This window comes from Anguilla rostrata, chromosome 13, assembly GCF_018555375.3.
Source record: "Anguilla rostrata isolate EN2019 chromosome 13, ASM1855537v3, whole genome shotgun sequence".
Classification (NCBI taxonomy): domain Eukaryota; kingdom Metazoa; phylum Chordata; class Actinopteri; order Anguilliformes; family Anguillidae; genus Anguilla; species Anguilla rostrata.
Window position 1 is genome coordinate 5,490,459 of NC_057945.1, and position 26,113 is coordinate 5,516,571.

At 40.1% G+C, this 26,113-nt stretch overlaps 1 protein-coding gene across 1 annotated transcript in view; it reads right to left on the minus strand.

The window, feature by feature from the left end:
* Positions 1–18,516, minus strand: part of LOC135238123 (vasopressin V2 receptor-like) — a 29,271-nt gene extending 10,755 nt beyond the window's left edge. Inside the window, exons 1-3 of the mRNA XM_064305827.1 lie at positions 17,834–18,516; positions 1,077–1,138; positions 655–941 (exon numbers count right to left, since the gene is read on the minus strand). Of these exons, the coding sequence (XP_064161897.1) occupies positions 655–941; positions 1,077–1,089 (300 nt within the window). The 5' untranslated portion in view covers positions 1,090–1,138; positions 17,834–18,516. The remainder of the gene's footprint in view (positions 1–654; positions 942–1,076; positions 1,139–17,833) is intronic.
* Positions 18,517–26,113: the final 7,597 nt, after the last annotated feature.

A 26,113-nucleotide genomic window follows, 5' to 3' on the forward strand; every position in this document is an offset into this window, starting at 1 on the left:
TGGCTTCAGTTGCAATGAACCTCATACCATTTTCAATGCTGTTCAGCTCAAAAATAAGCCACAATTCTGTCAACCAGCGCAAATTTCTCTCATCCTGCTCACAAATATCTTAAAGCTGTCAGAATTTATTTATCCCAAGTTAGTGTAGAGACCTGAACACCAATCCTCCCATTAGACTCACTCCTAGGTTTTAATGAAAAGTTTAATTCTAAGAAAGGCAATTACAAGTTATTTGCACAATAAAAATGGCACTGCAATGTCACATGGTCAATTCAGGAATACAGCTGAAGAAATATTTCCCGATCTTACTCAGATGTAACAAACTCTGTCACTGGACAAAGATGCATCCCTTCATATAACCATGTTTAGTTTACAGGCATTTAGCAGACGCTGTTACCCAGAGCAACTTACATTGTATCCAAATTATACAGCTGGATATATACTGGAGCAATGCAGGTTAAGTACCTTGCTCAAGGGTACAACTGCAGTGTCTTACCGGGGAATCGAACCTCTGACCTTTAGGTTACAAGACCAACTCCTTAACCATTATACTACACTGCCGTTTACTCTAAGCACCGTTTAAAAAATGACAGAATTCCACTGTTTGTTGAGCTGGCAATAAGCGAGCGAGCAGCCCTAATGGCAGTCTTTCACCTGGAAGAAGGCTACCACCAGGTCGGCCACGCAGAGGTTGACCATGAAGAGGTGCATGGGCGCCAGGTTCCTCCTCCTCCGCAGCAGGATCCAGAGCACGAACCCGTTCCCCAGGGTGGTCAGCGCCAGGATCAGCCCCAGGACCCCGATTTCCGCATGGGCCAGGGCGGGGTCCCGAGTCCTGGGCTCGGCGGAGGGGTTCAGGGGGGGGCCCGTGGGCGCAGAGGAGTTTTCGGGGAGGAGAAAGGGGCCAGTGCTTCCAGGTGTGCTGCTGAGGCTGGTGTAGTCTGGGAGAAAGAGAACAAACAAAGGCGGCTCTTGGGAAAATTGTCTAGTCTCCCGACTAGAATTTGGGGAAAGAAAAAAGTATATTTTTTAATGATAAAAATATAAATAGTATAAATGTATTAAAATGTACACACTGTATGTGTACATGTAGTCCCCCTTCTCTGTCCTTCTTCCCGAAGTCCAGCTGCTGTGTGGCCTGAAGATTGAAAAAGAAAGAAAGAAAATGAGAGGATGGAAGACAGGAACATGAAAAGCCTGATCGTATTTCACTCACAGGTCTGTCTGCAACTGTACCTGCTGTCTGGTCTGGATCCCATCATTTTTTCTTAACTTTTTCTCAAAGACTGGGCCTCATTCAAAGAACTTTTCTTAAATTGTTCTTACTTTCTTTCTTAGAAATGTTCCTATGAAAAACCAATATGGGATTCATGACGTGTGCAGATCTTTGTTTTAGTGCATCTCCCAGATGTATGAGATAATGAGAGCTGGCTGTAAATTTTATGTGCAATCCTGTTCATGTAATTAACATAAGGAAACCAGCCATGAACAAAAAAAGATAAAATAAAAAATGATGAATGCCAAAATGTTCTTGGAAACATTCTTACGCACAGTTTACGATTAAATGTGATCGTACACGTTTCGTGAATGAGGCCTGTTGACATTTTCTGAAAAAGTTAATGCATTCAATGTTTAAAATAAAAAATGGTTGTGTATTTAAAATTTTAAGTGAATCATTTATTGTCAAAGTGAAAAATGTATTTCGCCTTCTGATTACATTTCAAAATTAATGGAAAATGTATTTGCAATGGGAATAAAAATGTAACACTTGCAGTTGGCCGAAGATGTATTATATACAGGCTCCAAATGTGTGTTGGCCGAAGAGCGCTTTTGCTCGAAGCAGATCTATTCTCAAAGAACACATAAACACTTGGTAACCTTGAGCCAAGATCATACATTTATGTTATGCGCGCAGCATGTGGGAGGATAACATATGACTCCACCTTGCAGCTGTGCTGCAGGAGCTGCTCTCTGCAGGTCAGCTATCCCACACGCGGAAGGTCTACGACCGCAAAAACTGCACGAGCAACCCACCCTTTAGTAGTGTACAGTCCACCTTCACTGCACACGCTGATATCATACGAGAAGAATATCAGGCACATCTTTGCCTTTCACAGATTTTCTTTATGACATCCTGAAGATGATGATGTTCCCTGCAGTGTTCATTAAACATAACAATGTGTTGCTTGTTATTAAGAAAGCTGGGGTGTGTATATTAGCGGTCATGTCTCCTTGCAAATCAAAAAAAGATAAATTTAAATACAAATAGTTCTTGCCTTTCTCATCGCAATCATGCAAGGGGTAGTTTTCTGTGCACTTTTGTTTAAATGAATAAATGTTCATTTAAACTACTACAACTACTACAGAATGTTTTCACAATGTAGGTAAAAGAGCATGTAGTTTAGAAGCATGGTAAAAGAAGAAATGTTACTCACCACAAATTTAAATTGTAAAAGGATGAAGTTACATTTTGTGCTAGCTGGGTTCGTATGGGGAATATCAGAATGACACAATGTACCGATCAGCATCGAACAAACATTTTCATTCCTGTGTATCGTGGAATTGGGTCTGACACACGTTGGCTGCAGTTCGCGGTTCTCATTTCCCTTCTTGCTAAACGTGTGGGCCCGAACACAACCTCTCAGCTGGTGAGCAGTGGCAGCTGAGAAACGCAATGAAGACAGAGCCGTTTGCCAGAATAATGTGTGCTTGGATTAGCGCCTGACATTTCCCCCAAATCTACATTCCCGTCTGATCCCCCAAGCCCAGAATTCCCTTTACCCCAGTGCAGTCAAGGAACACATATGAGCCTAAATCTCTCTCGTGCTCTCTGTCTTGTTCTTGCACGCTGTGTCTTTCTCTTGCTCTTTCTTTCGTGCTCTCTAGCTCTCTCACATACATGCATATAGTTAGGCACTTTCTCTCATTACTTTCTCTTATTCTCATCCTTCCCTTTCCCTGAGAATCAGGAACAAATACTGTACCGGACCCTCAATCACTCATCAACAGCAATAGGAGTGTCTCCACCACTCCCATACATTTTTCCTGCAGGATCTACCTATGGATTTTACTCCAATAAGGCAACCTGGGCAGAAGACCAACATGCCAAAATCAACACAACTGCAAAAAAAACAAATGTGTCTGCAAAGATAGCTATGGAGATCTGTTTGGTCTGACCAGAATATTTCTGTAAATCTATCACAAACTACAATCTCTGCGCTGTAAATGTTTTTGTTAGTCTGTTCACCACCTACTAAAGGGTATTGATAGACTGAGAAAGATATTGGAAAAACAGACTTTCATATTCTTTGCTCTTTGAATCTTTCTATTTCCCCTGTGCAGCTTTATTTCAGCATCATATGATTCCTTTCCTTCCTCTTTTGCCCATTCTCACCGTAAAACTTTATCTGAACTGGTGACCGTGGTTTGATGGGTAAACAGACCAGACCCGATATCCACTGACGTTTATTTGGTTACAGGCAGCTGACCGGGGAGAGATAAGGGAGGGAACACTTCTAAAAGAAGAGATGCTTAATGATCATGCTCATTGGAGACATGTGGTGCAGGGAACTGGGCAGCTGACTCTCAAGCCATATACAAATCCCCAGGGTGTGGTTGACGGCTCGATCCCCTGCCATGGAGAGTCTGTTACCTTCTCTGCTTTTTTATGAATAAACCAAAACATGGATGGAGGATAGTCTGTCTGCTCTTCATGTGATGTATTCATGTGATTTCTCCGTCATTTTTGGTCACGCATCACATGGAATCTTTGTAAGGAATTTTTGAGCTTGACAGGACTTTTTATCTTCTGTTTATCTGCTTCTACCATTTGGCATGTTTAAGTGTGTTTATGAGCCTGCCTAACCCCTGAAACATTCTCTGTTGATTTTTGGGGCTACAGTATCATTCACTTATTCCCAAAAATGCATGGGCAGCCATTGCTTCTCTTTTCTGTGCTGTTCATCATCTGAGCTGCACAGTCAGTCCATCAAAGAAGCACCTTGCATGTGTAGCAGCATCTCAGCTGCACAGTCAGTCTGTCAGAGGAGCACCTTTCATGTGTAGTACCATCTCAGCTGCGCAGTCAGAGGAGCACCTTTCATGTGTAGCAGCATCTCAGCTGCACAGTCAGTCTGTCAGAGTAGCACCTTTCATGTGTAGTACCATCTCAGCTGCGCAGTCAGTCTGTCACAGGAAAACCTTTCATGTGTAGCACCACCTCAGCTGCGCAGTCAGTCTGTCAGAGGAGCACCTTTCATGTGTAGCACCATCCCAGCTGCGCAGTCAGTCTGTCAGAGGATTATTTAATTTAATTATATTTCAGTTTAGCTAATACAGAAGGAAGCAAACTGAACAGCCTGGTCACCTTCCTATTCAATTTAGATACAATGTCATAATGAATTATTTGCCAAAAAAGTCTGAATGTCATTCAGAAAAACAAAATCATGTCATTCAGTAAAACAATGAAATTAAAATATATATTAACCATTTATTCCACCATAACATCAAATGCTAATCAGAAGTGGCTGATCCTTTTTCACCTATTTTACAATAATGATGAGGAACTGACTCCACAAAAGTAGAGACGCTTCCTATAAAATAAATGTATTTCAAATAAAAATATTTTCTACAAAATCTTTGTGCCACTGAATTATGTTTTTGGGGAGAAAATCCTGACCAAAATGTATATAATGTACCAAATTTCCAAATTTGCCAAGTTCTTGTATAAAATAGAGGCACTTAAAACTATGTATAAAAGCTTTAAAAATTGCTGCTACTACATTTTCAATATTTTTAAATTTTGAAAACCTGAAATGTCACTGACTCTCATTTTCATGGGGTGTCCACAAGATGGAAATAGTGTAGCATAGCTGTGCCAAAGGTCAGTATGTAGCGTCTGTAGCCCAACCTGTGAAACTGCATTAAGATTGGTTTCAAAATGGCTAAGATATCCAAGTTAGAAATCATTGTTTTATATTGTAGAACTGACCAATGGAAACACACCCTGAACACAACTAGGCTCAGGGTAATACATTACTCTGTAGAGCCTTTAAGTTCTCAGGAGGTTTTTCAATTTCTAAGAGGAGTGCCAGCAGTGAGTTATATTATTGACAAGCAAGTGGAGCAGGGGACTACTACTGGCTAGGGACAAGTTTTACTGCTGCATGTATGCCTACAACTCCCCCGTTCAGTTTAAGAATGAGGCCACAATGGATCTGATGATGCTATAGGGCTTTAAGAACTGCTGATGGAAAGGCAGTGTTTGTGTAAAGCCTGTTTTCTGGCGCATTGGAAAACAGAGGCAGACGTGATGAGAGTAATCTTCCTTTTGGAGCACTCACATCCCAAAGAAATTTTCCAGAACATTATAGTGAACATTTAGTTGTGATCAGAATATCACAAGCACCGTTGTGGTCAGTTCTTTCTGCATAACCCTAATGGCACCACCTGCAAAATATTTTTTTCTTGCACCTCCTGATTGGCTGGTTCTTTCTAACCTGTTAAAAGCCTGTGCATACTGGTTACTGGTTAAGTTTAGCATCATGATCGGCTCCTGCCAAAGACAATGTGATTTGACACATTTGACCACCTGCAGCAGAAACTGATATGTCCACTGATGTCTCTAGACTCTAGCTACATTAGCACTGGCAGTTCTAATACTTTAAAATACCTTTTGCTGATGGCTTCAGCCAAAATAAGTGCTGTAGTGAATGCAACAGGAAGCATTGCTGCATCATTTATTTATTTGCTTAGAGGATGCATTTTTAATTTTATCCAGCTGATTTATACTGGCCATGATGCTAAATTGTTTTAAAATGCGCAGTGCAGCATAGGCCAACTCAAAGAGGACATATTACAACATACTCAACTGATTATTGGAATTTCATAATCAAATTTCATAACATAATAAAAATTATTTTCCATGTTTCTGCACAATTTTAGTAGTAATGTTTTTTTGGAGGTTCAGACCTATTTTAGATCTGTTTCCATATTTTAAATCTTTCCCTCATACGCTGCTTCCTTGGGTTTAAACACATTCAACAAAAAAAGAACTGACAGAGCAAGAGGGCGAAAGTGGCCCACATGAAGTTAAAGATGCTGCATCTCACGTAACCCAGCAGAGAATATTTGACAAACTGAGAGAATTTAGATGAGATAATATCAGGCAATTGAAGAAACGTAACATTTGCTAATTTGCATTTCTGTCCCCTCGTTCTAATAACAGAACTAAACCTGAAGTATCTCTTGTAGTTTTCTTAGTTGATCCCATTTACGAATTCAAAAGCCTCAATCAAAGCATCCCTGAGTCTCCTTTTACTAAGCTTGAAGAGTTTAAGCATCTTAAGTCTTTCCTCATAGCTTTTATCTTTCATACCAGGAATCAATTTGGTTGCTCTTCTTTGAACCTTTTCCAAGGCCTCTATATCTTTCTTGTAGTATGGCCCCCAGAACTGCACACAATACTCTAAGTGTGGTCTAACAAATGTATTGTATAAGATAAGTATAACTTCCTTGGATTTATACTCAATACTTTTAGCTATATATCCCAGCATCCTGTTGGCCTTTTTCACTGCTACATCACAGTGCCTAGAACCTGAAAGGCTTTGATCAACCCTTACTCCCAAGTCTTTTTCAAACTGACCACATTCCAATTTTGTTCCTCCCGTAAAGTAATCCTGCCTGATGTGTACATGGACCGTTATGGCGCTCCTGAGGAGGTTCTTAGAAAGCAAAAGGAATTTTCAGAACCAAAGAAAGTGGTGAGAGAGAAGAAAATATGATTCCAGTCTCCTTTTCCAGCAAATCTGCAGGTTTTTATTTTTATTTTTTACAACAGCAGGACCAGCTATATCCCACAGCTGACGGAGCCATGAAAGATATGGCAGACGAGGGATTCATGGTCAAGGTATCGCCAACACCAGACACACCGGAGAAACGAACATAGCAGCTGACCTGGCAGACGGTGAAAAGGCTGGGAGAAGGGCGTAGAGGAGAAAATGCAAAGATGAAACACCATTACAAAGAAAAACTTCAAGCCCACCAACGAAGATCTCCCAACAAGAACCGGGAATAAAGGTGGCAGTGAGTAACACTGAAAAAAAGGTCACTAAAATAGGGTTCAGTGATAAAGAAAGTTGAACTGTAAGTTCTTAATAACAAGCTAACTAAAGTATGAAAATGTGTTCAGAGATAAAACATTTCTCTGAACTTCCAATTAAGATGAATCCATTTAGGGAGCTTGTCAGCACGCACTGACCTAGGACAATTAACATTACTAACTAATTTGTTTGGACTGATAACAGATTTTTTTGTTTTGAGATGTAAATTTTCTGTCAATAAGGGCCCTTCTTCCTTGGATGGAAAGAAAGTGAGGCTTTCCCTGTAGAGCTGCATTCACATTTAGGCTCACTCAAAGTTTCCATAACATGGCCTCATGTTTGGTGTATTTGGTGCAACTTTCAAATTCATGTTTGTTATTTGTTTCAGTTGGTTTATGTTTGCATGGTTCCAGGTTTATACCCTAATGTTTCTCTCCTTGAATTAATGAAAAGTTCAGATGAGTTTTGCTCTCTGGCAGGGTATAAACTAAATGCCCAAAAGCCTCGGGTCATAACTTTTATCTACAACCCCCTAAACATGATAAAATTAAAATTCCCCCTGAAGTGAAACTTAGAATCCATAAAATACTTTGGAGTATATGTACAAAACAAATTTCAGAAATAATCAGAAATCAATTACAACCCTCTTTAAAAAATTAAAGCACACATCAAGATGGAGTTTGGTTCCCTCCTTGACATTGAGCTCGAGAATTCAATCGATTGAAATGAGTGTGTTGCCCAGGCTCCTGTATCTGTTCCAAACCCTTCCCGTAGAGACTCCAACAAAACTATTTATAGAATGGGATAAGATGATTTCTAGATATATATGGCAGGGGAAGTACCCAAGGATAAGACATGGAACATTACAGATATCAAAAGACAAGGGTGTAATGGCATTACCCTGTTTGAGGGATTATTTCTACATTGCGCAAATTACACTTTTAGCCTGTTGGTTTAATCGTAATTATAATGCCAGGTGGAAAGAAATTTAGTGTCCAATAAAAAGTATAATTCCGATCCAGGTGATACCGGGGGATAAAGGACTACCACATTTTTTAACTGATATAGAGAACCCCTGTATAAAATTGCCACTGAAAAAATTTGGAACGAGATCATTAAAGAATATCCCCTGGAGAACTAAAGCTAAAGGTATGATGGTGTTGTGCCTGTGCTTCAGATTTTGAACCCAATTAACTGGATTCTACAGCAGGTACAGGGTTTGGGTGGCAGGAGCTATGACAGCATTCTGCAATTTAATGGAAAATGGAGTTCTGGGAGATATACATTGGAGACCCAAGATTTTAACAAATACCAAAAGCACCATTATTTCAATATTACTCACTGAAAAAGTTTGGAGATGCCAAGGAAAAGCCTGCTTTATGAAAGATGCTTTGTGATGCAGACCCAGTGCACTGCTGACTTAACTTGCCTAGACTAAATCAACATTTATCCTTTGGTTCAGAATTAAATTAATCTTTTTTTCAGAAGCCCAGTTTGGCCAGTTAATTTTGTGATCCCCACCTGCCCAGCTCCCCACCTCCAAACACCACCTGCAGTTTTCTCAACAACAGCCAATGTAACAACTTAACAGACAAATACAATCAGCTCAACAGAACTCAACAAGAAACTAAAATCAAATCACGTGAAGATACAAAAGCAAGTAAAATGGTCGATGAAAGCTTCAGTTGGCTACCTATGGGTAAAATAGATCTCTGAAGCAACTTACAAAGGTGCATTTCACCTGATAAGCTCAACATCAAAAGATATGCAAAGTTACATTGATTTAAGCGCCACCATCAAGTTGCGTGCCTCATGAGATAAAGAGAGAAAAGAGTTTGTTTTTTAATTAAATAGAAAGAGAACAGACAGAACAGAGAGAGCATATCCATCTTTTTTTGGTTCATTTACTGCTGAATATTTAAAGTTGCCTTCAAATAATTTTCATATTCGCACAGTGTCTTGTGTGAACCTTTGTGCGCTCATGATTGTCCATTTCCTCCCCGGATTTTAAATAATTGATCTGTTCAGTCCACCATGTCTTCAAACTCAACAGCAAAAATAAATAAATGCAAGATAAATGTTCTCTCTATGCTCACCCCCTCCTTCCTCTAAAATCATCCCTGCTAGCCAAATAACATTTTAGAATGGGTCAGTCACATTCTTGTAGCATACTAAGCATAACTGATATAAACTTAAACTATATTTTAAGCAGTCTTACATATAAAATTGTACACTTAAGGTATACTTCAGCATACACATGGGTGAGTCAAGATTGCAAAAAAATTTATTTCCTGGGGGGAAATAGGCATACCTGTCATCTGGAAAATATTTCGTAGCTGCTATTTGTGGTTTGGTGGGCGGGTTAAAAACGATTAAAATATTATTGTTCACCACAATCTTACTGCAACTCCGTGATAATGTTCAGAGATTACTCTAGATCAGGCCTTCAATCTTTCGTCTGCAGCTTTGTCTGCTTTCTGTTCTACCCAGTTAATTTGCCTCCCCCCCTTTGGCCATAGGTTTGATGTATTTGTCTAAACATGGTCATAGTTGTTCATTATAGGCAACTGCTCCCAATTCTGAGTTGTAACAGCTTCACTGGCCTGTTGGCCCTGTCTTCAGACTATGCATTTGCTCTGCTCCACTTCTCATTAACCCTTTGCCTGCCCAGGGGCGGTTGCTGTCCCTTTCTGTATCTGTTATCATTCTTCCAAAGTAACAAACAACAAAGTCTTCCTGGGGATCAGAGCAATTAAGCTCAACGGGGAGTGTTCAGCTTAACAGAACTTTAAAATACAAAACAAAAACAAAACAATAAAACAGCTCTTTACATAGCAGCCTTCATGTGTACATCCCAGAGTGCTTCACAAGGAGAAATTCGATTTGTTCAAATCTCCAAACAAACAGGAATGAGCGCGAGATAACAGGAAGCTGTGCCTCTGATGTGTTTCGAAAATTAATTCGAAAGACAACAGCCGAAGGCGGTTCCCCCAACTGTTTTCAACCAACTGTGAGGAACCGCCACCAAATTACCAGCCGCTGAGCACCGGGTGCTTTCGCTGAGATAAATGAGACGCTGCCCGCTATGAAGCTCCTGGCGCAAAACAACGAGGTTTAACGGCAAAACCACGTCCCGCAGGACCTTCGACCCTCCACACGCTCCAGGAATGCAGGACTCTGGAACTGTCTCGGCTTGTCCCACACCAGGACGCCGGCCAGAGGAGGAACTCCCCCATTGAGCAGACCCCCCCTATTGAGCCTGCTTCCTCAGAATGTTTAATCCAACTTAGGGACTTTTCCCCTGTCACCGTCCTGGGTTCGGGGTGCTTTTGGTGCGGTTTTAGGCCAGGGAAAGCTGTGAGAAGCATATTGTGGCCAATGCTGCGTGAAATGTGTGCAATAAATGCATTTTTATTTTGTTTGACTTTGGGTGTATTGAGGTTTGAGAAGTAAACATTGCGCAAGGCGGATAAGTGAAAGCCACATTTGAAAACCGGCGGTAAGCCAATCTCAGAGCGGAACAGCAGCTGGGTTACTGGGACTGACGCCCATCAGTCAGCTTCGGGCTCCTGGAGGAGCTCACAGAGCAGACCTCACACCTCAGATCCCTGAGCTCCAACAACAAATTAGTTGCTTTTACTGGGGACCGTAGGGGATCCTAAATACTTGGGCTCTTAGTAATATGCTGTGCAATATCTTTGAAAGCTATAGAACACCTACCCCCATAACACTATATAAAAAACATGTTTTTTGCAACAATAACATTATTACTGTTATTGATCACTTCATTATTGAATCTTTCAACGGGAAAATTTTGAAACTCTCCACTTCTACAAAATATAAATTCTAGCAGTAAACGATAAACCATAAAGCATGGCCACACTGAAGCTCTCAGCAGGTCTGTACAGTAGGGTTAGGGTTAGTAGGGGTTAGTAGTCTTATTGCCTGATCAGTATGAAATCAGCATCTTTCTTTCTCTATCAGTTTTGTTTGTGTTTTGAATATGCTGCTTATCTAACCGCACCCCTACAAATGGTGCTTTTCTCACAGGAGAATAAAATCCCCATTGGCCACTTTTTCCCCATTACCTGCCTGCGACCAATGGCAGCCCCGCATCACTGCATTCTCCCATTTAAACTAGCCTCCCTTACTGTTCGACCCAGCATGTATAAAACTTAAATGCAACTGTTTACATTGCAGTTACTATGGTTTTGGTGCATAACAGCATCGCAGCAACATTTTTTACAATACTTCTGCTTTTTTTACCACCTCAAAAACAAAACCACACGTTGTAGATGTAGATGTAGAGGTCCTGGTTACTCTCATCAGTCTTTCAGACCTTACCTCAGTGTGTTTGTTGTGTGCTTCTGCATGTGCTTGGGGGAGCCAATGGTTGTGGGCTTTCACTGTATGCAAGGCCTGTGGTCTGTGTTGTGTTGATGCCAATGCAACAGTGTGGTGAATGTCACTCTTACTAATTAATTAGTACACAGACTACTCCACCAGGTGGTACACAGTGAGATGTCCAGTGGTAATTAAACTCTAACAGATAACATTTAGTTCCACTCTGTTCCCACTAAATGTTATCTGTTAGAGTCTAATTAACACTGGACATTTTACTGTGTATTACAGTAATTTAAAACTAGCTGCTATTCCAAAGCATCCAAGCCACCTGCCCTTTGTCGACCTTTCATAATACTCTATAAAGAACCGTTTTTGCAACATAAATATATAATTAAAGGCACTGCACTGTCTGAAAAGTGGTTTATGTACTGTTAATTGCCAGAAAAAAATGAAATTCTGTTACTGTCCTAGTACTTTTGTATTTTAGGGTATATCACAACCACTCGACAGTAATGCAGTTCCACTCTCTCTCCTTCTTTGTCTGACACACTTGCCCCATGAGCCTTCATCAGTACACTTTGGCACCATCTGTGCAAAACTGCAACTCTTTCTCCTTTTCTCCGTATTACCAGTATCACAGGCAGGAAAGCCATTAATTCACGGGGGGGGGGGGGTGGAAAATTGCCATGACCAACACAAATTACAAGAAAACTGCATGTGATTTCAACAAACCAAACATCAGTGTTCAACCAAGTGAGAAAACCAGCCAATAAGTAAATTAAACCATTCCATGTGAAGCACTGGTGTGTAGTAAGCCAAAATAGCAACATGATACCCTCAGTGGTGCAAATGGTCTCATTTATACACTAATTTCTGCCACATTACACCAGCTTCAAGCAAGTGTTTTACGTCAGGTGTTGATTTAATTTGTCCTTTAATGTTCCGCTGACCTTGATAAGTTCTCTTTACCAGATAAGGACAGCCACTACTCCACACACTCACCTCATTCTGATCTCAGAAAATAACATTTTCTGCTTGAATGAAGACAACCCGCCGACCCAACCACTGCCTCTTATTTGCTTACTTTCATTGCTCCACCTCAGAAGTAAACACAAACATATTAGGCTAAATGGCAGATTGGGCCAGGTGAACCTACTATAAAACCCCCCTGTATGATAAACAGACCAGGGAAAGTCAATGGGGCAGTCAAACGTTTAAAACACTGAGGACAGACATCTGAAAAAGTCTATTTACTGTAAGAGTCAAATAGCTTTAGACTTTTGATGATGAACCTATTCAACTTGTTCACATATATCGAGAGAATAGAGACAAGTGGATGCAAAAGTGTCGCTGTCAGGCTATATGTGTAATTTTGCATAACTGTATGACATGGACGTGCGACAGTGATCGCATTTACCAGTGTAGCTAGTTAGTAAGGCATGCTTTATTTGGCGTGGGTGGTGTTGCTTATTTTGTAGTAAGGAACCACATAGCTAGATGGATTCCTTAGCGAAACAAGTCGAGTTTTGTGTACTTGATCAGTTTTTTAATCTTATGGCTTTGCTCTTGCCACATAGTTGAAACAGAACATTGAATGTTAATCGTAGTCTATTATGTGTGTTTTCTGGCATGTAAATCTCAATCACACACGACCCCAACATAGTAAACATTCATAATATTTCAGGGTAATGGTGCAGGTCTGAAAATGGCTTATGAGAACAGTTCAGTTCCCACTCCTATATTTCTGTGGTTATTACTGCTGTTTGTACACAGCAGTCAAAATACTCTCAATAATATAAACATACGAGTATGGTAAAGCAACAGACACACAGGACAAAAGCCTAGCAACATAGAAGATATACAGGAAATGACGCCTATGGGTGGCAGTGTAGTATAGGATAGTATAGAGCTGTGTAAGTCACTCTGTATCAGAGTGTCTGCTGAATGTCAGTAATGCAATGCCGGTACAAAGCAGAATTACTGAGTAGCTGGATAACTGCACTGAGTAAAACCTGGAACCCCCCCCCCAAAACTGGAACATGGACTGAAGTAAAAAGTGCGGCTCGGGGTTTTACTCAGCGCAGTTATCCAGCTGCACAGTTATCCAGCTACTCAGTAATCCTGCTTCCTGATACAGGGTCCCCATTCTATTTTTATTTAGCTTGCCATGCTTACACAGTTGCCTTCAGAAAGTTTTCCCCATTGAGCCCTTTTCACATTTTGAAAAGGTTATACCTTAAAATTGTATGCATTGAAATATTTGCCCCTCACCAACACAATAAATATTTTTTTCTAACAAAAGTGAAAGACGGACATTTCTCATTTATTCTCAAATTATTCACCCCACCCCCTCAGAGTCATTTCTTTGTAGATAGGCCTCTGGCGGCAATCACAGCTCGTCGTCTGTATCGGGCCCGCACAGGCTGTCGCTCCACAGATTTTGGCAGGCCCTAAATTTTTAATTAATCTAGGAAATGTTATTCGTAGTTATTATATCATCACTAAGGCTGGATGATTATCACTGAAAATATTAAAGTCATGGAGCAGTCATGGCAAAGTTGCTGAAAATCATGTAAAACTGAAAAAAAAACCCAGCAGAAATTAATGAATTTTATCATGCACAACTGCAACAGTATACAAGTGCTGTAAGGTCACATAGAACCCACAGGCAGCTGCTGTAAATTCGACAAAAATGCATTGATGGGTTTGAGCACCATGAATTTAATCACTTCGGTCCATCAGAGCGTTCAAACACCTTTTAATGCAGAACCAGCTCAGTGCTGACACAGCATACAAGCACTTAGTTTCAGCTGAATAGATAACAGCTCTTGCCTCCTTCATTCCCTCTATGTAACAAGCCTAACACACAGTGACTACCAGCGCCCTCTGTATGCTGGGCTGTGCATCTGGAGCCAGCTCGTCCATTGGGCCATATAGGCAGCTGAGTAGGGGGCCTCAGTGTGATGTTGACTATTTTGGGGGCCCATTTTCAAGATCTTGCCTAGGGCCCCACAGCCTCAGGCTCTGGGTATATCTTAACAGTCTAGTTTGATTTGTCTGTGTCTGCCTATGTACACGCTGGCTTGCAGGAGGGCTTGGGACAAAGTCTTAGTAGGTGTGGATGGGTGTGGCAACAGAAGCTGCGAGAGTGGTCAGGTATGGCAAGAGAAGTCTTCTGGGCTATGTATTCTGAGGTTTGCTCATTTATATATTGGAGTTTTTTGCCCATTCCTCGATTTAAATTTGCTCCAGCTTTGCCAAGTTGGATGGAGCTAGTTGGAGGATAGCCATTTTTTAAACCAAAGATTTTCTATGGGATTTAAGTCTGGGCTTTGGCTTGGCCATTCCAGACTACTGACCTTGTTTTAAGCCATACCCTTGTAGCTTTTGTCCTGCGCATTGGGTCACTGTCCTGGTGGAACATGCATCGTTGTCCTAAATGCAGATCCCTTATGGACTGAAGCAGGTTCTCCTCAAGGATTTGCCTATGATTGGCTCCATCCATCTTGCCCTTGCTGGCAACAAGCTTCCCAGAGCCTCCTGCTGAAGAACAGCCTCATAGCAAGATGCTGCCCCTAACTTGACAATGATGTTACCTGATGTGGTTGGTTTTTGCCAAAACAGCATTTTGACAGCCCAACTTTAGTCTCCTCAGACAACAAAATGAAGAATGTGTCAGGGTCTATCACATGGCTCCTGGTGAGCTCTGCGTTTGACTTAATTCTGGTCTCAAAAGTGAATTTTTTCAAGCCACTCTTCCAAAGGTCAAAGTCCTGAAGACATTGTCGATCTCTGGACAATTTCTCTCGTTTCAGCCAATGGGCTCTTCAGCTCTGTATTGTATCTCTTCTATCTCAAAAAAACACGTTTTCAATGCACAAAAATGCCAAGTTACTCACACATACAAAACATTGTTTATAAGTTATTCATTCAGACTGACAAAATATATACCTTTAAAAGTATTGATATAAAAATAAATGAAACCAAGTTACTTTACTACAAACAATATAAGCTAATTTGCCTCACAGAAATGAAACAAGCTGTATTCCAAAGCAATGCTCCTCAATGTTTCCTAAATTATTTCAAGTCATTATTTAAAGTTATTTAAAGTTGACTCTCCTCTCAAAGTGCACCAGATTTATGCATTTAATTGTTAAAAAATACAAAACCTTCCCCCGGAACCCCCTAAGGACTTCATGGGTCCCCCCACCACATTTCCCCAAAATCCTGAGGCAATCACTAAATTATTCTTCACATAAAAACCCCTCCATCTAGCCAGGTTTGGCACAAATAAAGATTGCCTGTTGGGAAAATTATATATACATACACACACACAAGAGCCAAGGATGCTCGTATGCTGAATATTAATGAATCATCGAGCTGTTATAGATAAGTTAGCTTTACTGGCTGTTATTAATTTGTCTCTCCTTGTGTTGTCTGCAGGCATTTCATGAAATTGGAGGTTGTCCCAAAGTCACTAAAACTTATTGCAAATTGGAGGTGCATTTATGGGTTTTTTTTTAAAGCAAACCGCTAATAAATTCCTTGTGGTTTGTGAAGTCGAATTTAGCAATGCCTGAATTTGCTGACATTTTGCTCTGTGGCTGAAACGAAAATGACAACCTGCTTTACAAAGATGATTGCTTGCAATTCCATTGGTCAGACAAAATCTTGAGGGGAGCAAAGCCTGTGTGTGCGTCAAGGCCAACAGGGACGGTTTCTTGACGCCAATGCCTAATGCCAATGAATTTCTGAGCGAACAAGGTTGCCCTCGTTTACGGAAGCTTTTTACGAATAATAATAAAAATAAACGTGAAAAAATATATAAATTAAAAAAACAATACATTAAAAAAAATCAGCTGGACTCAGTCCAGACCAAACACCAATATTGAATGCCTAATGCCAATGAATTTCTGAGTGAACAAGGTTGCCCTCGTTGACGGAAGCTTTTTACGAATAATAATACAAATAAACGTGAAAAAATATATAAATTAAAAAAACAATACATTAAAAAAAATCAGCTGGACTCAGTCCAGACCAAACACCAATATTGAGACTAATGCTTGAGACCAAGACAAGTCTAAGACAATAGCAAAAAATGTTTCAAGTCTGGACTCGAGACAAGCATTGGACTCAAGTACTACAGCCCTGCTTCAGACACCTTTGAGACTTAATTAAAACAATAATTTTACTTTTAATAAGCGACAGTATAACTGATCACTTTATTAGAAGCAAAATGTCACACACAACAAAATCACTGATTGATGAGATTGCAGCAGCTAGTAAGCAAGGAATGGCCATTATTGAACAATCATGACACACAGATGTTTAAGGATCTTGGTTTAACATGATTGCCATGTTGTTTTTATTAAGTTTTGCGCTCTTTATCAGTGGCCACAAATAAAATAACACGTATCTTACAGAACTGATGTTCCTATTAAGCATGCCCTGCGAAATCTGAACCAGATATTCATTATATATTCTTACTGTGGTTGATTATTGTTAACACTACGCTTTGGCAATGTGTATTTTTAAATGTCATGCCAATAAAGCATTTGAATTTGAATTTGGATTTGTCCATCCTCCTTGCCATCAGTCAGCACACACTCTGAAACGTGTCTGAATGGTGAAGCATTCTCAAGTAAACCTTTGTTTTTTTGTTTTTTTAAGAAATTGCACACTGGGTAAAGTGTTTGAACACATTCCCAGCAGACTTCCCAATGAAACTGTATTTAACTTCCACTCACAATCCCTAACTGTATATAATGTCCACTCGCACTCTGGTGATAAGAAAGCATGTCGCCTGCTGGTTAATACCATAGCTCTTAATTATTCCCATTACGGTTAATGATTAATCCTGTTCTTCTTTGTTCTTTTCAAATGTAACACCGAAAAATATTATCATCAGAGGTGTAATTCAGTCTGTGAGTCAATAAGTCAATCCCTTTGGCCATTAAAAACATTTTAACAACATTTTAATAAATTAATTTGAGAGGTCTTTGTCCATCACCAAAACCACCACATAATAGACTTCTGAATACATTGTTGGCATCCAATACATACATATACATATACATATATATATATATATATATATATATATATATATATATATATATATATATAAACATAAACATAAGAGTTATGTTATCTAACTGTAGAATATACAGAATACATGTCAGTACATTATGAATGATAAGGCTGCTGATCAGAACACAGACTGTACAGTGTATATTAAAAATAGTGATGGCCACATAACATTGACTAAAGCTTGAACTGTACTGCAGGTACAATGTATATCTTTAGAGGAAAGTGCACCCATGCTGAAATAAAGACAACACATCATTTTAAAAGGCCCCCAAACTTATGATGAAATAGAAAGTACTTACTCCAGAGATGAGCTTCACAGAGTTGTCACACAAAGTAGTCTAGGGCTCTCACATAGTCCAGAACTTCAGTTTTACTTCAGTATCAAAGTATTGTCCAAGCCACTGAAGCAACTGTGCAGCACAGTGTGCAGGAAGTCTGGTCAAACCATGTATGTATGTATTTATATATATACGTATAGCGTATATATATATATATGTATGTATGTATGTTTGTATGTATGTATGTATGTATGTATGTATGTGTGTGTGTGTGTATGTATGTATGTATGTGTGAACTGTATGTTAATCTTTGTAATATGACCTTGTGTCTATCCGTATATATATCTGTGTTTGAATGTCAGTTTTTTCCTCTCAATGTGTGTGAGAGTGATGTGTTTTCCCTTGTTTGTGTTTATAGGCGATAACAGAATTGATTTAGGCGATGCAAAGTAATAGCTGTGGGATCCATCAGTCCCTCTCTCTGTGTGACCCTCGTCCTCACCATCTCCCTGCTCTTTAAAGGGCTGATTGCCTGAAATATCAACTCTCTCTCTGCACTGTTTTCTAATTCTCGTCTCTCCTCCCCCTCCCCTCCCTCTAACCCAGTCATCTTCTGCACGTCCTTTGGAGGGATTGGAGGGAGGAGTCAGAAGCTTCTGGGGGGGGGGAACAAGGAAGTAGTGGGAAAAGGAAAGATGGGGATAGAGTGGAGTGTACACTGAGAGAAAGAGAAAGAGGGAGAGAGAGAGAGAGAGAGAGAGAGAGGCATTAGAGGCAGGATTAATATGCACCCAATGCTGTACATTAACACTGGCAGACATTGATCCAAAAGAATAATAAAATGCACAGCTATTCACATTATACAACTCTAATGCACAGCTATTGTATTTTAATGTTGTAGTTATGCTACAATAAACTCTTACTGTTATTTCTTTTGTTTACGATGTTAGTAATTATAGTGAAAGTAGTTATGTTTACTTATGTTTGTTCTTCGTATTGTTGTACTACAAATCCATTAATGACAATTAATGTTTCCTCAAATAATGATCCATGAATACTTTAATGCTAGTCCTTAATAGCTGTACTTCATCACTGCTTCAACAATCATTAAAACAGATCTAGCGATTTAAAGCTAGAATAAAAAGTGCAAAGCAGTCTGAATGCATTTCAATGTCAGGTGGGAATAAACAATACATTAAAAACAGCATTTCAGAGAAATTGTGCCTCCGGTGTGCATTGTGCCTGCAGCTATGGTGAGTCGGCATGAAATGGTACCGTGCAGGAATATTAATATTGCAGTAAACCTTTTTCCTACCAGTGAGACATTAGCCAGGTCTGGGCTGGGCTTTCTTGATAAAGCTGGCTTTTGAAGGGAGTCTGCCCCATGCACGTGGGCCATTAGTGGCCTGAGAAATATAATGAAGCCAGAAGCCAGTGCCTGGGACCAATAGATAAATAAATAAATACTAAAGGCGAAGCAAGTAAAGTGCTCATTTTCTGTGTTCTAGAAAACATATTAACTTTCTTTTGCATTCCTTTTATGATAACCCTTGAATATCTTTTCTGCTGGTGGTAAAAGGTACTGCAGACAGCATTCTATTCAATTAATACCAGCAAGCATTTAGGTCAGTAGAGAGGGACTATATCCAGTGCAATATTTTAGCATTCTGTACTGAGGAGATACTGATATGCTTTTTTCTATAGGTGTTGCTTCCCCATGTGAATTTTGGTACATTTCATTGCAGCTGTCTAAGTTTTTCTAATAGAATACTGTTTCAATTATGCAACAGAACACACACAAACACTCTCTCTCACACACACACACACACACACACACACACACACACACAATGTTTGGGACAAAGACTTCACATTTTGGTTTCACATGTAGAAATTCCAGCATTTTTTATATACAGTCCACCATTTCAGGGCACCGTAATGTGTCGGACAAATAGCTTCAGAGGTGATTCTGATTAGTCAGGTGTGTTCAGTTGCTTCCTTAGTGCAGGTATAAGACAACCTTCAGTATCTAGGCTTGATTCTAGCCTTTTGATTGCCTTTGGGGTCTGTTATTGGTGTTTGTCAACATGAGGACCAGAGTTGTGCCAACAGAAGTCAAGGAAGCCATTATGAGGCTCATAAATAAGAAAAAGTAAGCATAAGGTTTATCCTGATGGGAGGCGTTCTATCCCTCTAGTAGAGTTTCAGAGACTCGTAGAATTTATGCCAAGGTGCTGTTCTGGCAGCTCGTGGTGGGCCAACACCTTACTAAGACACTTTATGTTAGTTTTTCCTTTAATTTGTCACCCGTCTGTATAAATAAATAAATAAATAAATAAATATACACTCACACAGCAGCTGCTTGTCCTATTTGGCTAACTCAGTTCACCCCCATTACTGTGCCACAATTATTGGATACTGCATGTCATATGTGTCTTTGGTCCAGTCCTCTGGATGCCCTACCCTCCTGGATGTTTTAGTCCATTAACTTACTTGACATTATTAAGGAGTCTGTTACCTCTGGTTGTTCATCCATCCACCCATTTTCTAATTGCTTAGTCCAGATCAGGGTCGCTGTGGCAACAGGGCAAGCAGAGCAGCCCAGACGTCCCACTCCTCAGTGACTCCCACCAACTCATCTCGGTGGATCCTGATGTGATCCCAGGCCAGCCTGTGAATATAATAGTTGTGTTCCTTATTTGTTTAAGCAAGGCATGGTTCAGCCTCTTTTGAAGAAACCTGGCCTTGATCCATATGCCCCATCTAATTATTGACCAACTTGCTCTTTGCATCAAAGATTCTTGAAAAGATTATTGCTCAGTTTTTAGACACAGTAATCAGTAATAACATTTTTGATTATTCCAATCAGACTTCCACCAGTTGCGCAGTACTGAAACTGCTCTGCTTAGAGTGACTCATTATTTACTTATATGCGCGGTGCTGGTGATATCTCCATTTTAGTGCTACTTGATTTGACTACTGTGTTCAATACCATTTCCCAATACATTTTACTGAATAGGCTTAGGCATTAGGTTATTTTCTCTGGTTCCACCGTAAATTGGTTCTCCTACTATTTGGTATCAAAAAGATGTTTAACCATTCCCGTCTTCCTCTACCTCTCTGACATGTGGGGTTCCTGAAGGATCGATTCGGGGTCCTATACATTTTTCTCTTTATATGCTTCCCCTGGGACAAAAAATTCAACAGATTAGCTCTATCTCCTACCATGTGGCTGACACATAGCTGTATTTATCAGTTAAGCCAAAGTTACTTAATAACTTTAAAGACTTGGCTGCCATCAAGAACTCTCTTAATGTCCTCCAGCTAAATTCAGACAAGACAGAGATTTTGTTTTTTTGCCCTGAGAACCACACTAGTGATATCCTTAAGTACGCTTGTCCACCGTCTGCTTATATAAAACCTCCACTAAAAACCTTGGTGTCATTTTTTATCCACATCTAAAGTCTGATCTTCATCTTAAAAATTGTGTGAAATCTTGCTTCTTCTAAGAAATCACATCTGTTCTCTCAAGGAAAGCTACCGAGCAAATTATTCAGGCTTTTATTTTTTCACAATTCTGTCTCAATTCTGGCAATTCATTATTTTTCTGCTTTAGTGTCTCTGCAATATCTCTTGTCTGTTCAAAATGCCGCTGCTAGACGTCTGACTAGAAGCTGTCACAGGTCTCATATTAGCTGCCCAGAATTAGTGTCCTTGCACCGGCTGCCTTAAATTTATTATATATTTAAAAATTCTTCTCATTACTTTTAAAGCACTGTGTGGTCTGGCTCTACCTCATATTTCATAATTACTCACACTATACATCCCTACAAAGGCACTTTGATCCTCAAGCAGGCCTGTTAGTTGTTCCCCACTCCAGACATGCTACAAAGGGTGTCCATGCATTTTGTCTCCCAGTGCCCACGCTTTGGAACAACCTCCTGTTAACCATCCGCAGAGTCTGTTTTGAATTTCAGAAAGCTTTTGAAAACTCACCTTTCTTATAATTTATTGCTGTCTTATCTGTTTGCTTTAATCTTCTGTATTTTCTCTTATCTCATTTCATTATCCTTATAATTGTTTTTCATTTCTTATTCACTTCTAATTATCCGGAATATTTTATTTCGTTTGTTCATCGTTTTAAATGTTTTCTCTGTAAAGCACACTGTAAATTCTGTTTGGATGAGTGCTATATAAAAAATAAATTATATTATTATTATTATTATTATAAGTACTGGGATAGTGACACAAATAGTTTTGTTTCGGCTCTGTACTACAGTACACTTGATTTGAAATAAAACAGTGAAAAGAAGGTAAAAGCTGCCAACTGTCAGCTTTAATTTGAGGGTATTTTCACCCATATTGGGTGATCTGTGTGGGAACAGCCTTCTTAAGATTTTCATGCAGTACAGTCTCCAGAGTTTACTTAGAATATTTTTTTTTGCTATAAAACAAAAAACATCCAGTGAGTGGAACAGTGAGTTCTGTGGGCAAAAACATCATGTTTAATGAGAGAGGTCAGAGGAGAATGGGCGGACTCGTTCAAGCTAACTGAAAGACCACAAAATGCTGAAATAACAGCCATTTACAGCGGTGGTGTGCAGAAGGGCATCTCTGAACACACAGCACATCAGACCTTGAAGCGGATGGGCTACAGCAGCAGAAGACCATGCCTGATTACAATCCTGTCAGCTAAGAGCAGGAAGATGAGGCTGGAGTGGGCACACTCTATCACCAAAACTGGACAACTGAAGATTGGAAAAATGTCACCAGGTCTGAAATCTCAATTTCTGATGCAACATGCAAATGGTAGGGTCGGAATTTTGTGTAAAGAGAATGAATCCATGGGTCCATCCTGCTCGGTGTCAATGGTGCAGGTTGGCAGCAGTGCTATAATGGTGTGAGGAATTTTTTCTTGGCACATTAGGCCCCACTAAGTATTGGAGGCAACCACGGACCTGATGGGAGTCCGGCAGGTGTGAAACTGTGTAGACAGGCTGACGGTCAAGGAAACAAGGAAGAGGGGGAGGCCGAGAAGCAGGAGCCAGGGGGCTAGTGATCACTGACCTCAGGTGGGAGACAAGAAAGTTGGGGTTGATTCGCATGGACCGGGGGTGCAGGAGCAGGTAAACTACTGGATTGACTATTCTCAGGACTTTGAAGGGTCCGACAAGCCGTGGTGTCAGTTTACGGGACTCCACATGTAGAGGAAGATCCTGAGGCGAGAGCTAAAAAACTAAAAATACTGAACAATAGCTAGATAGCTGGTGAAATTAACTATAGTTAAAAGTTGACTGCAGTTAACCAGGTAACTGCTAGTAGTTCCCACTCATCACCCATAGCATTCAGGTCAGCTAGCTACCTAGCTAGCAAACAACAGGCCACAGCAGTCAGACTGGTGGAGGGTGTACCTTGGGACCACTGTTCAGGGGAACCAGGGGATCCCCTCGAAACCACCATCGACCCAGGGCAACCGGTAACTTTCTCCCATCAAATACTTGGACTGGACATTAAATTGTAAGGTTGGCACCACAAACCAGATGAGTACAAATCATTGGAAAACCGGAAATTACGGTTGAAAACCAGCCATCTACCCATTTACTGCTTTTATGGTAACTTTTCATAATTCATTTTAATGATCTATGATTTTATGACAATTTCAATCTTTCTGTCAAATGAGAATTTTATAGTTTGATTAAACTGATTATTATCTTACCAAGAGGCCTCCGAGTCTGAGTCTCACTTTGGATCAGTTTTCACCACCTTGTAAACACCAGCACCAAAACCCGTTTAGAAAATCATTTCAGCTTCTTAAAACTGTCAAATCCACACATCAGGAAAAAGGTAGCAAAAATGTGTGCTGATATTCATATCAATTCGGCAATGTTTTTTTTGTTTGTTTGTTTGGGTAAAGGCAGTGTTTTGAGAGACACGTCGTGTGTGGTAGTGGGCTACTGTGTGTGTTTTCATTTACTCTATTTTTGATTCTGAAATTCAGTCCTCTCCATCTGTATCTCAGCAGTTTTGATCCTTCAGACTTGATGTTGCCACTTAGACTTAAAATAGTACCTTGAGACAATAATGGTTATTTTGCTGTTACTCTCAACTCAGACATCATGCCCTCAAAGTACTTCACCGTGATAGATTACTGTGTTATCGAGGATCACTTAAGTGAAATGCAATACAAATATAATACAAATCAACCAACCAATCATCACCAATATATAGCACTCCACTGCCCTTACCGCACTTAAGCTTTAGTGGAAAGGATGGGATATATTTAGACACTTACTCTGGGGGTGATCGTGTTGAGAGAGCTGGACAGGAAATTCAATCACTCAATCAATCAATCTTGTGTCTAAATTTAATTTGCTTTTTCCATTATGAAATAGGAACGCAATAACCACTCCCACAATTTCTGGCAGTCAAATAACATTAGGTATATTATTAAAGTATTGTACATATGTGATAGACAAATTATTTCCACTTGCAGATCCTGAAATATATTTTTGTATGTACATAGATACAGTGAAGTCCGTTAGTATTTGGACAGTGACAATTTTTTGTTGTTGTTTTGGTTCTGTACTCCAGCCCACAGGATCTGAAATGACACAATGAATATGAGGTTAAAGTGCATACTGTCAGCCTTCATTTTAGGGTATTTACATCCATTTCAGGTGATCCATCATGAGGCTGAAAATCTGAATAAATTGTTCAGAGGCATAGCCAAAACATTGGATGTTGTTAGGAAGCAAGAATGCACTGGTGAGCTTTGCAGTAGCCAATGACTTGGTAGACAATGGAAGGACCACTGTAGTGGATGACCAAAATATACAATGATTCTAGATCATTTACAATCCTAGCAGCATTCCATATCTAATGACAGTATTTCTCTCCTCCTCCCAACTTCAGGCACCTGCTGGGGCTGTAACCCTAAGACCAACGGAGCACCCTTCTGCAGACCCTGCCGGCTCAGCTTCAGCTCCACGCCGGTCCCCCTGGCTGACAGTGCCACCCATTGGCCTTCCAGCTCCCATCATGACCGGAGTCATCCTCACCTGGCTTCAGTTACACATTCTCATCACATGTACTGTCATTATCCTGTTGATTATACATGTATTATGACTTTTTCAATTAACCGGTGCCAGCCAGTGACAGATGGGTTCCCCCTGAGTCAGGTTCTGCTCAAGGTTTCCTGTTACCAGCCAGGGAGATTTCCTTGCCACCGTCACCCTAGGTGTGGTCTTGGGGGGTTTAGGCCTGGATCTCTGTAAAGCTGCTTTGTGACAATGCCATTTGTAAAAAGCACTACACAAATAAATATTTGAATTGAACCGGGCAGTGGCTCAAAATTGGCCTGTTCAATGATGATTTATAATAGGGGGATTCTGTTATACTGATTGGGGATGCATTAACTTCAAATAGAAACAGGCCTTGAAGGGGTGGAATGTGGGACAACCAGAGGGTAACCATACAATTTTTTAACCATCACACCACATTCATCATCGCAAAAGTATTCAACACTCTTAAATGGAATTTTCATTGTTTATTTAATGTTTTGGAACTGCTGGAAGGTGTTCGATTACTGAACGCGTATAATAAACATTTATAGTTTTATTTTTCAGTGAACCTTTAGTTTGTTTGTATTCGAGGTGCATTGAAGAGCTACACACAAACACACACTGAACGCATAAAACCATACAGGTTACATAACCAGTGTATCGATAACATAAAATACACACAAACACACACTGATACACATAAACACGCACACAGGTACACATACACGCAGATACACATAAACATGCACAGGTGCACACAAACACACACAGGTACACATAAACACACACACACAGGTACAAATAAACACACGCAAGTACCCATACACACAGATACACATAAACATACACAGGTTCACCTAACCACACACAGGTACACATAAACACACACAGGTAATGATAAACCCACGCAGGTAAACATAAACACACACAGGTACAGATAAATACACACAGGTACACATAAACACACACAGGTAATGATAAACCCACGCAGGTTAACATAAACACACACAGGTACACATAAACACACACAGGTAATGATAAACTCACGCAGGTAAACATAAACACACATGGGTACATGTAAAAGCTCTTCAGGAGAAAGTGAAAAGCAGCCAGCCTGTGAGACGTCACATGGGAGGAGGCAACGCCACAGGGACCCCTCAGCGATGGGGGCAGAGAGTGACTCACCAGCTAAGACTGATTGAGGAATGTTAGAAAAGTGCTCTTCTTAAAAATAAATAAA